This window comes from Haliotis rubra, unplaced genomic scaffold (genome assembly GCF_003918875.1).
Source record: "Haliotis rubra isolate DU_JTF1 unplaced genomic scaffold, ASM391887v1 Scf6, whole genome shotgun sequence".
NCBI lineage: Eukaryota > Metazoa > Mollusca > Gastropoda > Lepetellida > Haliotidae > Haliotis > Haliotis rubra.
Window position 1 is genome coordinate 3,258,547 of NW_025767301.1, and position 18,924 is coordinate 3,277,470.

Consider the following 18,924-nt stretch of genomic DNA (forward strand, 5'->3'; position numbering starts at 1 on the left):
CTAGTACAAGCAGCCGCACATACATACACATGCATGCACGCCGTCATATGAGCGAAATATTCTCAAGCACGACGTTAAACCACCCAATTTCACCTCACCTATCTTTTCTGAGCCAGGTTTCACTAACATTCATTCATTCCAGTTTGCCCATTGTGTGGGTAGGTTTCTAGTTTCATACACACTATCACTTGTAATGGATACTTGTGAAGAGTTAGTATACAGATCTTTCCTGCTGTCCTGTGCTTGCACTGTAATGATAGTTCCACCTATTGACATCAACTTTTCTTTGTTATATGCAAGGGCTTGAGAGTTTTGACTCACTGACTGACTGAGTTTGGTTTTACGCCGCTTTTAGCAATATTCCAGCAACATCACGGCCGGGGACACCAGAAATGGGCTTCACACATTGTGCCCATGTGGTTGAGAGTTTTGAAAGAACAGATGTACCATATCACGAATTCTTGATAGTAGTTCTGCAAACTCAGGATCTCCTTTCTGATGAACAATTTCAGTTAGATATTCGTCCAAATGGTACACCAGGTCTCTCAAATATGTCTTGTAAATGCTTGGCAAGCATATGTCTTCAATATCATCGTGCATCTTCTAAATTACAATAACATTTCATGATCCATAAGTTTCCATTTTACTTGTTTGCAACTTCATTGCTTCTGTACTAGGTTTCACTGTGACAAAATTCAATATGAACTATAAAGACGTGAAACTGCTGGTCACAAGTCTCAATATTTCTTACTAGTTCCACTTTTCACACTTTAGTACAAAGAGTTTTCTGTTTTGTCAAACAAAGCTAATTCTTTTCTTTTGCTGTCAGCAACTTCCCCCAAACAATGTGATGATCCGTATAGGGAACAGGGACAGTTCCAGTTGCTGCTGAATGAGGTGGACAGAAAAACAAATCTAAAATTCCACCATGGGTGTGAGTTGATTCTGTTATACACTGGATGAGACCATGCTTTGTCATCATCTGCTTGAGATAAGTTGACACGTGCAGTTTCATGAATGTTGAAATCTCCAATTACAATTGCTAAACACTGACTCACAGGTAGTTCTTGAAGATAATGATCAAGCTGATCATTGAATATCTTTGGATTAGTTGCTGGTGGTTTGTACACAACTACAACTAGGAGGGTGACATCAGTGTGGATAATACATCCAAAACTACCAAAAGGCACCAGTTCACCACCAGATCTCTCTATGTAAGAAGTTTGGTACAGAAATATTGAACGGTTTTAAAGTTCTGCTCCAGAAAAGAGCACCAACACCAATTTCAGTCAAAGTCAAACTTGATGCCATGGAAACACAAAATATATTAAAATCAGAAATTCAAAACTACCAAAAGGCACCGATTCACCATCAGACCTATCTATGTGCCAAATATGGTGAAGAAGTATTGAACGGTTTAAAAGTTCTGTTGGAAAACAAATGTGCACAAACGCACGGACGGAGTGCATTTTTAAAAAAACGCAAAACGCGTTGCGGGGCATAATGGGTTGTGAGAACAGGACCTGGAAGATGCAGCAGGTGAGCTACAGTAGTTTTTTCAACTTCTCCTTGCATTCTCTAGTTCCGTCCCCTACTGCTGACAACCAGAAACCCTACATCGTGGCCACCGACACAGGATACTGCAATGGCATGTATCAGACAAAAGATTCCTGAATAATTTCTAAATGGACTCCATCTGCCCCGAGCGAAAGCTGACAAATGACAACATGATATTATGTGTGATCTGGCAGCGCAAATGTCAAGCATGTGTGCTTTACAACACTGGACCCATCTCATCCAAGTCAGTAAGACACCATTGAAAGAAAGAATTCAAGCAAAAAGCTTTTGTGCCACATGAAAATGGCTTTTAATAACAAGCAAGCCAGAGGGGGTGCCGTGATGCGTGAGTCTCGGACCGATAATAAGATTAAAGATGTGGCACTGTTTCATGCCAGCTCAGAAGAGGGCAGTCATCTTTACTTTTACACCAGCTCAAGCCAGGACACTGACGATCCATCTTCTAACAGGCATATTCATTACTTGTCGATACGTCACACAGTACCATAAGCAACCTTTGAAGACTGGACAGACTGATACAGTTGAGCCATTGTCTGTCAAGATGGAAAAGAAACACCAGTTAATATCAAGAGCTTCATCATCTGACATTTTATCTGCCGAGGAAAATGACTGCTCTTAGCGCTGGGGTAAAAATAGACAATTAATCTGGCCAGATTCATACTTATGCTGGTGGTGAGGGGAAATGAAAGAAACTGAAGGAGTGCTTTTATCAGGGCACAGCAATCCTTAATAGTCTCAGGGTCTTGGATCACAACGTATTGGAGGAAATATGTATCACTTCCTCAGCTAATGATTATCGCTGGAACTGTCGACGTAATGTGAAAATCTAACGACCGGCCCAGAAACTCTAGGCAAGCATGTCATCTCAAGTAGGAGTTAGTTTATTAATGTGTAAATTAGACTCAATTATGTGAGAAATTACAGAAGCAAAATGTCTTTCTTCAAAAAAATCACAGATGATTATTATTCTGTTAAAGGCAGAATTTCATTTATTTGTCAAATCTTCCCAAAATTCCACTGACAGAATCATTAATTTAATTTTAATAACATAAAATTCTACTTGAGCCATGCATGCACATATAGCTACAGGCTACCTTTTCCCCCTTAGGCCAGAACAAATAAAATACATGTTTTACAGAGTTTAAATCCCCTTATACATGTACCTGCAGGCAGGAGGGATGATAGCACCAAGGTAGAGTAGCTCACCAAACACTATTTAGTGAGAGATACTGACTTTTCACTACTAGCATATTGTATAAGTGTGCAGTTTGAACACTAAAATATTGACCAGATAAAGATACCAGTGTGCTATCAGTGTAGCACACTTTGGGTCCCTGAATACACCTTAACAGAGCTCGGCATACAAAAGGAGTTGGCCTCCTCCATAGTTTGACAGACTACAAACAATTTGAGGAGGACAGCTTAAGTTCTGAAAATATGTCCGTATTAGAATAATAAAGACAAAAATATCATCAAGGCTTGATTTAAGGACAACAAAATCTACCTGCACTCAGTGCAACCTTACCTAATAACCTTCTTTGATAATGTTATTTTACTTCATAACATTGAATGACATAAACAGTAACGGTCTTTCAACCACTGTCTCTATAGTAAACTCAGTTACTGTTCAAGCTGGTTCCACATCATTCTGTTTTCCAGCTGAAGTCTGTGCTCTTTGAACAGCAAAATATTAACATGCACTGGACACAAGTTGGCTCAGGTTGCACCAGTGCAAGTTCTACATGCTTACATAGAGACCTGTATTATTCGTCTCATCACATCAAAGGTATGTAACGTCTTTAGTGTATTTATTGATCAGGCACATGTGCCTTTGAAGTATTATATACACTTAACACATCATACTTATAAGGGCACTTCAGGTCAAGTGTTCAAGAAAGAGGTCATTAGAAGAATATGAGCCCAAGTGTTTCATACAAAGGGAAGGTTATGATGTACAGACCTTACAAAATGGAATCAAATAATGACAATATATCAAACCTGTAATAAAGAAACACAAATAACTGAACATGTGCCTGTCCAGATTGCCTTATACCAGAAAACTTTCACATTCTTGTGACTTGTAGTAAAAAGCAGAATAGAAATTTTAACCAATTAAGATAAATATGCTTTAAGAAAGTATTTCTGATTCATCATTGTCAAAGGGAGAGCTACAATGTGCATAAATGATAAAAAGAGGTGATTCTATTAGAGGTAATTTAATACAAAAATGAATATTTCATTGGTTTCAAATGTGTTTTGTGTAATGGTCTTGTGAAATGGATGACCAGGAATGTTGGATATGAATGCCTTCTCATCAACATTTCAATAACTGTTTCATTTATGTGTATGTACTTGATAAACCTGGGACATTTTTCCAACTTTTCCCCAACTTGGATTATGGACTGATTGTACGAAACAGTGGATATAAATCAATACCTGTATTTCCATATGTTCTGATTACTTTGAATTAAATATTGTTTATATTTATGGGAAATTATCAGAGTTTGAGCACAAAATAATAATTGAACCATTTCAGATACAGAAGGTCCCTTGATGGACTAAGTATTTTTTTTAATAACAAAATTTCATGCCATTGATTAAATAAAATATGTAATACCAGTGTTTAAAACTCCCAAAATTCCAAGCCAGACAGCCGGACTGGTAACTTTAAAAAATTACCAGTCCAGATACAAACTTGCTTGTCCGGTTTTCAACAATGAAAACAAAAATCAGGTTTCTGAATACTTTACTGTTTGCGAGCATCGCTATGAACAACATAGCACTAACAGGCAATGCACCGAGTTTAGGTAAACTGAAAGTATGTGTTGTGATTGTTTTTTGTAAAATGAACTGTCCAATCGTAAATAGTTTAACATAATCATCATAACACTGTAAACACCTCAAACTGACAACAAGAGAACCTGTGTGATATTATGAAAAATTTACTGTTAGGGGTAAAAACATCTACCAGACCACTGGGCAGGCTACTTTTGAAATTTGACCATCTGAGATGAAAATAGACCGTTCCGTACAGTCGGGCAGGCGGGAATTTTAAACGCTGGTAATACATGAGCCTTTTGACACTCATTTTACATAAATTTTACTCCTAATATATATCTTGAAACACATATGGGTTTCCTATACAATCTGACAAACATCTTTGTTCAAAATTAGCAAACAGAACAACTGACTGACTGAGATTAGTTTTACGCCGCTTTTAGCAATATTCCAGCAATATCACGGCGGGGGACACCAGAAATGGGCTTAACACATTGTGCCCATGTGGGGAATCGAACCCGGGCCTTCGGCATGACGAGACAACGCTTTAACCACTAGGCTACCCCACCGCCCCAGCAAACAGAACAAAAGAATGTCAAGGAATGTCTAAGAGATGGCCAAGACTGTATGGAAGGATCTTCCATTGGCTATCCCACTGAAACAAGAGAAAACATTCATGCTGCCGGAAACTGCCTCATGTAAACCTTTGGAGGCTGCAAGATAAGAAAGCACATTTGGACTTTCACTTTCAACTTCTCAATTGCAAAGCTGTAATTGGTCGTCTGAGAGGATGTTCTGATGTAACCTGTAGTGGAATGATCTCATGATCTTTAAGCGTAGTGGTTGCCAAGATCAGATTTGAACAAGATTGGTTTGAATTACAGGAGATATTTTAAGCAAGATTTGTAATATATTTCACTTAAAATGATGGTGGAATATAGTTCCAAATATTGTAATGGTTTTGCAAAAATAGCAACAGCAGGAATCTCTACTATACCCATTTTGTTGGTGAAATTCTACCATCAGAGTATGAAATTACATCTGATTTGTTAATTAGTGCAAGCACAAGACATGTTTATATTCCCTCTGCCAGCATTCTCAATGACTTCCACATAACTCCTGTCAAAAGGGAGTCCTTTCAAAGAAAACTTCAGACAGGTTTTTGAAATAATGTAATTACTATGTAAATCAATGACATCAAATCAAGATAACGTGATTTATACGAAACCAATAATTGAAATCCAGTAGTATCCCAATCTCAGGAAGGGGTTCTTCTATTAAAGTTTCAAATTGAAATACCGTCACCTCCTGATAATATCTATTTTCCTGAAGTAATAAGACCGTCTGCTCATTGTGCTCTGTGTTCAAAGGCCTGCATTTTGATTTCAGACCAAGCCTCGTCATTGAAAAATGATCATTTGTGAAACAACATTCAGTTCCATGACACATGTCGATACTGAACTATGATGTTGCAAGGGATATTATGTCATGAAGAATGTGCTCAAAAGTGGGTCTAAAGCCCGTTCCACAAGGTTATCTGAAAACTAAGATGATCGTAACTCCCATACTGGAACACAGACCCACAAAGTCATATCGTTAAGATTGCCTTGTCGAACGAGGCCCTGCTGGTCAGAAAGGTAAATGAATGAATGAGAGGTGAGTGAATATTGAAGCTGAATGGAGAATCTGTCAAAATTGATGACTTTTAGTTAACATTGTTTTGAGCGGGATTACTTTTCTAACGTGTCATATCACAGAGAAAGTCCATTGTGATGCAAGTCCTACACTTTTACCACTTCGGTGAAACCCACACACACAGGTATGTTAGCTATAAATCTCAAAACACAATGAGGACAAATCGGAGATTCGAACCAACAATCAAAAGTTTCTGGCATCTAACACCTGGGGTGGAAATAACCCATTGCCCGACGTCCGAGTCCAGTCTGTTTTTCTGTTGGGCAAGCAAATTTGTATATCACACTGTACCGGTGTCCAGTAGACTTTCCAACGTTAATTATGTTGTTTATTTCAAAAATCAACAAGAAAACGGACGGTATAGTAGAAAAATTATCAGGGCAAGTGATTTTACATGTGTACCCGGAGTACCCTAGCAATTTTAAAGTTATTTCCACCCCTGAACACAGGTGATGACAGGGCCATATATGCCTCTGTCTGAAGTTTTTGGAGTGAAGAGAGAATAAATAAAGAAAAGAATGAATTAAACTAAGAAATGAATAGTAGGTAAATAAAAGAAGGAAGGCGATTGCATATGAGGAAGAAATTAGAAGAGGATGAGTGAAAGAGTGAGTATGTTTTACGCTACTTTCAGCAATATTCCAGCAATATCCCAACAGGAGACACCAGAAATTGATGAGAGAGGGAGTGAAGAATCAGTGAATGAAGACAGAACACAAATAAAAGTGAATATGTGAAAGAATGTTGAGAGATTGAAGAAATACATTGGGGCCCTGTTCTTGGTGCTAAGAACACTTTGTGCAACAGTGGCCATAACAGCTGAGAAACAAGGTGAGACACCGTTCTCAGTATGGCTCAAGTTTACAACAGTATTCAATATGACTACCACTTACGATTCTCTAGTTTGGAGTTGTTAATCTAGTAATATGTAAGACTGACTGACTGAGTTTGGTTTTACGCCACTTTTAGCAATATTCCAGCAACATCACGGCGGGGGGACACCAGAAATGGGCTTCACACATTGTATCCATGTAGGGATACGAACCCAGGTCTTCAGCGTGACGAGCCAACGCTTTAACCACTAGGCTACCCCACCGCCCTAATATGTAAGAAGAATGTTAAAACATTTATAAAGTTGACGTATAAACAAGTCCACACACTGCCCAGAGTACCAGTGAAGTTTTGAATGGTTGCCATGGTTACTTTTTTACTTTAACACTACTTGTTTTTTCAACATTTTCTATTGCCAAGTTTTTTCAGCTATTTTAAGTATGACTATCGAGCTCAGCAGTAATAAAAAAAGCTTTAAACAGTAATTGTATCTTTTACATTTTCCTTATTCTTATTGTCAGGAGATAGATATACAAAGTGGAATTTTTTTTTACCTAATTCACTTATAACGACAGCTGTAACACAGTGCACAGTAAACAAAAAGTGTCAGACATCGCCAGAGGTGTCTGATGATCAGCCATGCCTATGATTGGGGTAATCAGTAAAACTTCTTTCTAAATGCCATTATAACTAGCAATAGTGCTCGAAAATTAGCAGGTCTATTTCCCCTGTGCTTTTTTACAATCAACCAGCCATCATGGAGGTATGGGGAAATTGCATTAAGAACTACATGTGAGTGATCAATTCATGAGTTCTCCAGAGCTAAGAAATTGCTAGCATATATCTTTAAGTACTTCTGTTCCTCTCCACTGTGTTAGCAGTCCAGTGGTTGAATATGTTGAATTAAGAAAGGCACTGCAAAAGTTGAACAAGAAAACATTTGTCTAACTGCTTTCAGAGGCATTTAGAAGTTGAAGCACTAAGAAACAATATCACTATATGGATTAAAACAATTGTCAATTGAATGTTGCCTATTTGTTTTAATCAATAAGGGGAAATAACTCCTGCTAGCAAAGATGTCGTAGCCTTGCTCCAAGTTGTTCTGTATTGCTGTGTAAATTTATTTAACAACTAGATGTGAACATTCCATGCAAGAGACAAATCAGACAATGACCAAAAAATCCTCATGATTACATTTTTCGAATATTTTTTATTGACATTATTTATTTATCAAAACAATCTTTATTAATATAGTAATTTGTCATAGCAATTTTAATGGTGTATTTATGGTCATTCTTCATAGGAATTGAGCCTGAATTGTAAGGTAGGCAGGGGGACTATGCACGCTACAACAGCTTGTAACAATCGTTAATTGTTCAACAGACCACTAATGGTGTTACAAATCTCAAGCGGTCATAGAGGCTGTCTCTAACTTAATTGTAGCAATTGTTCGTAGAAGCAAATGATAAGATTGCTCGTAAAATATTGAGTCAGGTACAGCGAGACACAAGTTATCTCCCTTGTGCACATGAACATGCCAGACTTCTGGCATGGACAAATTCTAGATGCCTGACTTAACCTGTATAAGAGCACAAAAGACATGTTTTTAAGTCTTTTTCCGCCTAATTTGTGTCTTATCCACTAGCCAAGACTGGATACCTGTATGTCAACACCGAATTCCTGCCACAGGCTGTCTCATGGCTTTCAACATTGATGACTGGTTGACTGAGTATGGTTTTACGCAGTTTTAGCAATATTCCAGCAATATCAAGGCGGGGGACACCAGAAATGGGCTTCACAAATTCTACCCATGTGGGGAATCGAACCCGGGCCTTAGGCGTGACGAGCGAACACTTTAACCAGTAAGCTACCCCACTGCCCCAAACATTGATGAGTACACTAACATTTATCATAGGTTCTGTGCATACTGCTGCTGACACTTATCTCATGCATTGTAAACCGAAATTGTGTTTCACTTTCAGTATAATTCATTGAATACGAGTATTCATTGATCTTGTGTGGTCGTATACAGATTTTGTGATTAAGTTCTGTGAAAACCAATGAGCATGTTAACAACTGTTTCACTCTGGAATATAGCTCGTAACACATTTGATATCAGAATTAAAAACCAATATAATGTCTCTGAAATACAAGTCAAAACATTCATTACACAACAGTCTCGTTTCCTGCTGACTGGGTTCCGTCCTATTGAGCAACTTAGTACAATAACCAGTCCAGAATTTTGAGACCAATTCATTCAACTGGATACATAAATATTTAGTCAGTATAATTTGATACATCTAACCACTTGTATATTGCAACACTACGCTCCTTCTGATCCTTGCAAACACATTGTGCAGCGTGCTCTGTCATACAGCATGCTCTGACAAACGGAAATCTGGAAAACGTGGAAATCTCAAAACGAGGCTCTGCAAACAAAGGCAGTCTGTGACGTCTAAGTTAAGGCATTGCTGCCTACACCTCGCCATAAAATATAGAAATACGATGTTATTAAAGTTTAAATTGAAATTAACTTCTAAATACCATTTTCTTATGAAACAAGGAATTGGAATTCAGTGTAACCATACTTGTTGTGGCATCTCTTTTTACTTTCAAACGAGAAAATTCGGATCGGCTGAAAAGTAGGTCATTGTCTCAATAGGTTAATGAGCCACATGTTTCGGTTTGATCCTTAGTGGAAGCACTTTCTTTCAAATCAACGACTCATGTACAATCTGTGTATGTACGTCTTTGTTCAAATCAAAGAATGAAAGCAGTTAACCATATCTAAGTGTATATGTGGGTTTGAACTGAATCAACCAACATGAATGTTCCTAAAGATGACGATGTTTAGTGTAACGTCTTGTAACCACTAGTCTACAATAACTGACAAACTATTCCATTTCAAAAGTAATAAGGGACAGATGAATTTCAACATTCAAAAGTGAGTTGATGAGACAGGAATCTATTATCAACTGACGTACTTAATCATGTTAATGCCAAGTGTGAGTGAGTGAGTGAGTTTAGTTTTACGCCGCTTTTAGCAATATTCCAGCAATATCACGGCGGGGGACACCAGAAATGGGCTTCACACATTGTACCCATGTGGGGAATCGAACCCGGGTCTTCGGCGTGACGAGCGAACGCTTTGACCACTAGGCTACCCCACCGCCCTGTTAATGCCAAGGGATGGGCAGGCAGCAAGTAACACCTCTTGACCTCTGTTGGGAGGAAACAGAACAGAAGGTCCTACAAACCATCTCACAACAGCCTTGACTAACATCTCGTCTCTGAAATTAACATATTTTACAGAAAAAGTGGTTCATAAATTATTATCATAAAATATATTGAAAAGGAGCCCAGAGGCTATTCATTTTCAGAATCTGAACCTGTATTATCTAGGCTTGCCATATTTTCTAGACTTGCATGTACTTTCTTGTATGTATTTGTTTCAGGGTCGTTATGACAGACTACCACTAGCCAGGCAAATGCTGTTTCCATAACAATCAAAAGGAAAGAGTGAGTGACTATTTTTACATAGCTTTTGCAATATTCAAACAAAAACACTGAGGTGACAGCAAAAATGGGCTTCTTACACTGAACCCATGTGAGCAACTGATACAGAGTCTGCATGATGACGGAACAGTTTAACCACGAGGCTGGACATATAGGAGTACAATTAGCCCCCCCAAAGATATGTGTGTTTAGGGTAACATGAAACTATACTGGACAAAAATAGTTGGGGATATATGTACATTTTGAAATTATGAATAATGATCTATTTATTCATTGACACACTGATAAAATATCAATCATAAAAATACCCATATCCCTAACTTATTTTGTCCAGTATATAAAACGGGCAGTAGGTAGGGTTTATCTTTTTTTCTTACATTTATTTTTAATTGCACTCGCATATTTTTCTTAAAATCACGTATTTATGTAATATCAGGCACCAGTTTTGAAAGAAAAGAGGTTGGAAACCAGTTTAAAATTTTAATAACTGAAGCATCAACACTTTCTAAATTCAACATTTATGAAAAACAAGAGTAAGTGAACACAGGTCACATATGGTTGCCCCCAACATTGGGGAGTACATACTGTTGGAATAGCAAAATGTTTCGCCGTCTTTTAAAAAAAAAGAAAAATAAGTTTAGGGTCGGGAAGTTCGTTTTGGGGTGTTTTTTTGCCTTATTAGGAATGAGCCCTAAACAGCTGAGCTTTGACTGTTAGAAGTTAGTGAGTACTTCAAGTATACAACATTACTAAACAATCGATAAGAGTGAGTGAGTGAGTATGGTTTTACGATGCTTTTAGCAATATTCCAGCAATATCACAGTGGGGGACACCAGATATGGTCTTCACACATTGTACCCATGTGGGGAATCGAACCCCAGGGTCTTCGGCATGACGAGCGAACTCATTAACCACTGGACTACCCCACTGCCCCAAATCAATAAAACCTTGAAAGTGACCCCCACTTCCTACGCTGAGAACAAACAGACTGTGGAGGGGCGGGCATGATGACCTAGGTCACCCTGTAATGAGTGCTGGGTCACACTGTAATGACATTAGGAGGACAATAACAGGCCTGCATTCAGCACCTTTCTGTACTGGAGTAAACCCAGCCTGCAGCACCCAGTGGTGGTTGTACTCATCACACAAGCTGCATCAACTTTCAACACAATTGGCAATTAGCGAGCTGGGATGCCTGATGGAAGGATTGTTGGGGACGAAATATGTCATTAGAGTGTCTCTTCTCGTCAACATCACTGGTGGCAATTAACATGGAAATCTACCAATAATGCCTATACCTTATACATGTCAGAACCAGACAGAAAGTGTAATAGTATAATACACTTCATCATCATCATCATCATCATCATCATCATCATCATCATCATACTTTCATAGTACAAACCAATGCTGTTATCATCACTACAATCATATTATCAGAACAACAAAAGCAACATCTTAGCCACAATCTCTATCATGAACACCAGCAAAACAACAATTATCATCAACATCATCACCACCACCACCAGAGCCAACATCATCAAGGTCATCATCGCAATACCGGAGCCAACACAGATCACCATCATCATCATCATCATCGTCATCATCATCATTCTTATCAGCAGTACCACCTCATGTGGTATCATCATCATCATCATCATTCTTATCAGCAGTACCACCTCATGTGGTATCATCATCATCATCATCATCATCATCATCATCGTCATCATCATCATTCTTATCAGCAGTACCACCTCATGTGGTATCATCATCATCATCATCATCATCATCATCATCATCATCATCATCATCGTCGTCAGCATCATCATTCTTATCAGCAGTACCACCTCATGTGGTATCCTCCTCATCATCATCATTATCATGAACATCATTATCAGCAGCAGCACCATCCTCACCATCATCATCATCTTCCACACAACAGGATGCCGTTAATGCTTCCCCCACGGAGTCCAGCCCACAAGCATTAGCCTGTTGCAGGATCCATTAAGGGAGTCTTAGCCAGACAAAATAGATCCCTAAAATAGCCTGCTTGTCTTAAAGGGCAAGTAAGATCAAGATCAGATGGTTACAATGGAGGCTGAGTATTTATAGCAAAAGTACCATCTCTCAGCTCAGATTTTGGCTTCATAACTGCAAAGGGTGAATCTTCAGAACGTACAGTCAAAAACTACATAGTATCACTAGTGATGAACTAGATCTCCAAGTATGTACAGTCAAATATCTAATAGTATCACTATTAATGAACTAGATCTTCAGGTATGTACATAGAGAATACTACACGAGGTCTCCTTACATACGAATTATATGAAACGAGTGTTCTTCCTATGGTATCTGACCGACCCAAAAGCGAGGTCAGATAACATAGGAAGGTCACTGAGTTTAATATAATTTGTATGTAATGAGACCAAAGAGTTTCGTGATAATTGGTATGTAATGAGACCGAAAGTGTGGTATTTTATTTATTACCCACTTCTTACATGCATTAAATTGACAAAATAGCGTATTTTGGTTAATATTTTGGTTTCAAACCGAAACCGGTTTCATAAAGAGGTTGCGGAAGAGTTTTGTACTGTAGTACAATATTTGCATGACGTCAGACTGTAATGACGTCACTGCCCTGGTAACCGACGTCACGATGCATGTCAGTTGTCATCGCCTCGTACAGCCTCCTACAGTAAACTACTCCATAGCACCCTGTTTCTTGGTTTGCAGTTGCTTCATTCAGCTAACATCACTGGTGGAAACATTGCGTTTATGTTTTTCGGGTATAATGTCTCAGTTCGACTCACAATTAAACAGCGACACGGCATCGTTTGCAATGTTTACATTCCCACAATGCATTTAAGTTTTAGAATGAATGGATTCACGTGTTTGTTAAGAATGAAAAAATAGTTACGTCAGAATGTGACCTAATTGAGACGTCATCGGTTATCCAATCAAATCGTTATAATCTCAGGTCAAGGTCGTTACAACACAGGTCAACGCGATACGACACTCGTGTGACGTACGAGATTAGTTTGCAACTACCCATATGTTGACCATGTGGGTAATAAAGTCAAATATCACATAGTATCGCTATTGATGAACTAGATCTTCAGGTACATGAAGTCAAAAACTACACTGTATCACTACAGGTGAACTATCAGGAGAAAATAGACCTTAGGCTCCTTTCACGAAGCAACCTTTACTAAGGTTAACCTTAACTTCTTTAACATGGCACTAAGGTTACCTTAGTGACTTATGATCACCTTAGTGCTTTGTGAAAAGAGGTCCTTGTCAATTAAATCTGTAATAAATCTGAGATAAAATATCATTTATTCAGGTTATTTATTTATTTATTGCACTGAAATGTCTCACAAAATGTTGAAATGATATTGTTCAGAGTTGGTAATGAGTGCTTGTCTCAAAATTTTCAAAAAAAGTCATGAAAATATTCAAATGACATTTGTCTCTGCCTGAATCACTGGGTAAGTCAACTGATGAGATGTACATAAGTTCCACGTTATAATATCTAAATGTTAACAAATTGATAGTAATACACTTTGTCAAGGAATTATGACAGTAATAATAGGCGGGTGACCTGGTCGTAATCATACACTTTGTCAAAGATTCACAATAGACTGACTGACTGAGTTGACAGTAATATTCCAGCAACGGGTGATCGGGGGACACCAGAAATGGGCTTCACACATTGTACCCATGTGGGGATTGAACCTGGGTCAAGTCAAAGCTTTTACCACTAGTGAGTGATTCACAATAGAAGTAATAGTGAGTGAATATGGTTTTACGCCGCTATTAGCAATATTCCAGCAACATCACGGTTAAGTGGACACCAGAAATGTCCTTCACACATTGTACCCATGTGGGGAATCGAACTCAGGTCTTCGGTGTGACGATGGAACACTTTAACCACTAGGCTACCCCACCGCCCCTGATAGTAGTAATAGGCAGACTGTAATGATAAACTTTGTCAAAGAATCATGGCAGTAGTTATAGGCTGGACAACCTACTTTGTGTCATGTTTGACTCCCAGCTTCATCTCCAGCAGACATTATAAACTTTCACACCCTTTCATGTGACCTTGCCTTACACCCACCCGACCTAACAACCTACTTTTAGCCTCCACCCAACCTGACAATCGTCCTTTAACATAATAATATTATATATTGGATACACTTTCTCAGTTATGTAGAAATTCTTTTAGGTGGTTGCATCCATCAGGATTTAAAACCCTCAGAGTAATCTGCCTGACCCTTAACAGCCTACTTGACACAGTGTTAGACTGACACACTTCCTAGAATGTCCTCAGCCTGAAATATCCTCCACCCTTTAACACCATACCTGACACAGTGATACAGTAACACCCTGGAATCTCCTCTACACCCTGCCTCACACCTGGCCATGATGACCTAACTCTGCTTTGAATTCACCTCTTTATCCAACAGCCTACTTTCTGAAGATGTCCTCTCTGAAAACCACTTGTTTTTATTTCTGAAACGTAAGGTAACCTTTTGGCATTTCTTTCATCTTTCCAGGACAAAAGATCCTGTCCTTGCAAATTAATGCATTTTCCTAAATAGAATTATTTCATATAAGTAATCAGATAGTAGCATTAAGACATCTAAGAGCACCAAAGAAAAATCAATAATAGCCCAATTAAGTTGGTTTGAGAACATGTAGGAGACGTCTCAACAGATTCCTGAACGTTTTAAGGAACATAGGACCTAATCATTGGAATATTAATCATTATCAAATAAGGTCATTCACTGATTATGGCATTGTTACTAATATACATCATTAGACAATATCAATGTATTCTCCATCAAGTGAGTTTGCAAGTGATGCTTCACAATACAAGCATCAATATAAACATGATGCAACATAAACTAGAAATGTGTTTGCATTACATACAAAAAGAGAAGCAGACAAATCCCAGCCTCAGGTATTGAATTAATTCTGAGAGCCTATCAACATTAATTGGAAAGTGCTCACATTCTTTATAAATCAACCATAAAATTCTGAAATTTGAACCTCGTTTCAGGGCTTGCATGGTCAAGTGACCTTGATCATGTTCAGATCACCCAAAAGTAATGACTGACAACCATAATTTTAAAGATCATGCATATTATGTTTCATCCCAGTCCATTCATAAATACTCAAATTACTGAATATAATTAATCTTTTTCAGCTACATTTGTACAAGTGATCTTGACTCTTGACCTTCTTCATGTCAGAATGATATCAGAGCAATCTCAAGACAATGTATTCAGTTCCTAAGAATGGAGTCACTAAAAATGGTCTTAAGCACATGGTTGAAAAGAATTCATGTCTAGTGAAAAAGGTAAAAATGTTGTGCTGTTGAGGTCAAAATGTGGTGCTCCTTCATTTATTTATTTTTTCTGGTCATTCTTTAGAAATAAAATGAGTTAACACACTCAAAATGTCTTCTGACCATTCCTGTCAAGTAGACTGTCACGCTGAAAACAACATCAGGGGCGGATCCAGTGGTGGGATGTGGGGATGTGCACCCACCCTTCTCCCCCGAAATTTTTTTCCCTGGGGAGCATTTCCCCCTTAACCTTCGGACTTCATGATATATGTGTACCCCCACTTCTCAAAATCCTGGATGTGCCCCTCAACATCACATTTTCATTATCATGTTGGAAGAATTACTCAAAGTCAGCTGGAGCAGCTCTGTAAATTCTCACAGATGAAGAGTTACCAAAGCCTGATCAGGGGTCGGAACCAAGCATACTGAAACCTTTGTGAAGCCAGATCATTCTTCAAATGAGAGTGATTGAGTGAGTGAGAGTTGTTTTCACACCACTTTCAGCAATATTCCAGCAAGATCATTGTGCCAATGCTGGAAAAATGGCTCCACCCATTGTATACCCAAACTGAGGAATATAATACCAGCTCTGACATAACCAGCAAACTATTCATCAAAAGCAGGTAAGTTTTTTGAGTGAGTGACTTTAAAGTTCCTTTGAACAGCTTCACTCTGTCATGAGAGCAGCCCACTGTATTTGTCACATGTGATGACCATCCATAATCATGTCAAGGATTTTATCAACAGTTTCCTTTGTGGTGGCAGCTGAAGGTTTTCCTGATCTTTGATTGTTTTCAATACTGTCTTCTCCCCCTTCTTGAACTCCACTTGCCCACGTCGTTACAGTGAAAGGAAGCAGCAGCACCCCTTAAACTTGGCATCATGTGATGTCTGTATGCATGGCTGCCGAGGTTACCCCTTATAGTTAGACATACTTGAAAACAGCATAGAGGCCAATTTTTTCCATTTTCTTCAACACAGAACACTGTCACAGTCACTTTGAAGCCTTCAGAAATTGGAAGCGTGGTTGTATCATGTTACTGTATATTGTTCAAATGCATGCTGGGAGTACAATAAGTATTGTACTTGATAGATGCAAACGTTAATATGCTTCCTTCTTGGTAAGCTTCATGACTTTACAGCCACCCTCTGCAGTGATGCATCATCAAACCATGTCAGGTCTATCATAGTGCTGATTACATTACAATTGCAAGAAGGTTATAATGAGCCTAACACTGTCATGTTTTCACTCATGTTTCTCATTTTTACACTGACAGTTTTAATTGCAATTTCAATATTTGTACCTGTGGATTTCCCTGAAAAAAATACATATTAAATTCAAGTTTCTTAGCAAGTGAGGTATAAAGCTGCAGACATTAAATACAATTCAAGGAATGTTCATGCCTGTTTGAATCATGAACATGTTCAAAACAGTTTTATTGTATGTTTCACATTTTCCATGAAATATCCAATGATTCAATATCACTAAAATCAAATTTTTGTGCACTCCTACCAAGAATTCAGAAGCCTAGACAATCATTAGTTTATTAGAATGTCAAAACCTGCAACCCTCTGTTAGAAAGTTCTCCTGAGAGGCATTAGACGTTTAAGATTTTAAAGACATTACCCATGACAAGTTGGGTTGTAGGTAGTGTTGGGAATTGGTTGCAAATCTCACAATTGATAACTGGTTCATTACCTGCATGCATTCATTTAAAATAAATTGGATTTCTCAGATTTTCCTATTCAGGTTTATATTGCAGATACGTACAACATGGTCATCTGTTGTTTTTTGCTTTATTTAGAAACTGTGCAAATTGCATTTGCAAATTAACATCCAATTTAAAATGACACATCTTGCTACTTTAAAGTTATGGTTAATATATCATGAACATTAAAGAAATATTTAGTCATGACTTTTCAGTAAGTGAAGTTAGTTTTCCAACAATTAAACATGTTTTCAGTCTCTGACAGCATGATCTAAGATATGTTCCTTCGTCAAGTGTTTCAAACACTAAAACAGTAGTTCCAAAATCATTTGTGTTCGGTTATGAGAAAAATTCAGAAAATGTGATTGATTGCTTGGTCATTTGGTCACTGCAACCAATCTTCGATTATTTTAATTAATTGGAACACCACTAGTTGTAGGGTAGTGATTAGTGGGTTCCTGTAGACAAACACATGGGCGCAGTCATGTGCCTGTTGTCATGTGGTTGTCATGTAGCCTTGGGTCATAGCTACACACACTCATTATTTCCAGTGCATCCCAATTATCAACAAAGAACAGCAGGGCTCTATTCCACAAACACAGCGTAACCACTGCATCAAGTCTATGTTAAAAATAGTGGAATAATAATCATCTCAAGTGCTAAGATTGCTGTGTGGAAGAAAGCCCTGAACTGCTACAGAACATTCTAAGACAAGACTACAGAATACTTGATACCTTCCGCCATCTTTGAAAGCTCATTTCAAGTCCCTTGTTCTTAAAAAAAGGGAGAGTGAGGGAAGGAGTTAGCAATATTCCCACAATATCACGGTGGGGACACCAGAAATGGGCTTCACACATTGTACCCATGTGGGGAATCGAACCCAGGCCTTTGGCGTGACGAGTGAACGCTCTAGGCTAACCACTAGGCTACCCCACCGCCCCTAAGAAAAGGGAGAAGGTGAGTTGGACTTAATGCTGATTTAGATAGCACATCATGCCCTCACCAGTGAATTTAATGTGATAGGAAAACCTGAACAAGAATAGCAGAAGATGAATTTGTTCTTTTGTCATGGACTACAATTGATCTACTTACTGACAGCATTCTCTCTTTCCCTCATGGTCTGGTCTACAAACAGTTTGGTTTTCTTGGGAATATTCAGCTTCACGTTCTGGGCCACTGGTGGACCTGCTGAAAGATCCTTCTCTTGAAAGGATGCAGTCCGCTTCAAAATCTTCACAAACAGTCCACCACCTGTGGAAAAATAGACTCTTCTTTCAAGACTGATCAAATCTATATCAGATATCTTTAGAATATGATGTTGTGGTAGCAGCTGAGTGAGTGAGTACAGTTTAGATGGAATCAGTCCTGCGCCTCACTGAACCACATGTAGTATATCCTTAGGCAAGAGAAAGTTTGTGTCTGATCACCAAGTACTGAATGTGTACCTTGTAAGATATGGTAATATGA

At 38.3% G+C, this 18,924-nt stretch overlaps 1 protein-coding gene across 1 annotated transcript in view; it reads right to left on the minus strand.

The window, feature by feature from the left end:
* LOC124255352 (Bardet-Biedl syndrome 1 protein-like) overlaps positions 1–18,924 on the minus strand; it is a 56,458-nt gene that overhangs the window by 18,447 nt on the left and 19,087 nt on the right. The window contains 1 exon segment of the mRNA XM_046689248.1: positions 18,550–18,708. Coding sequence (XP_046545204.1) covers positions 18,550–18,708 — 159 coding nt within the window.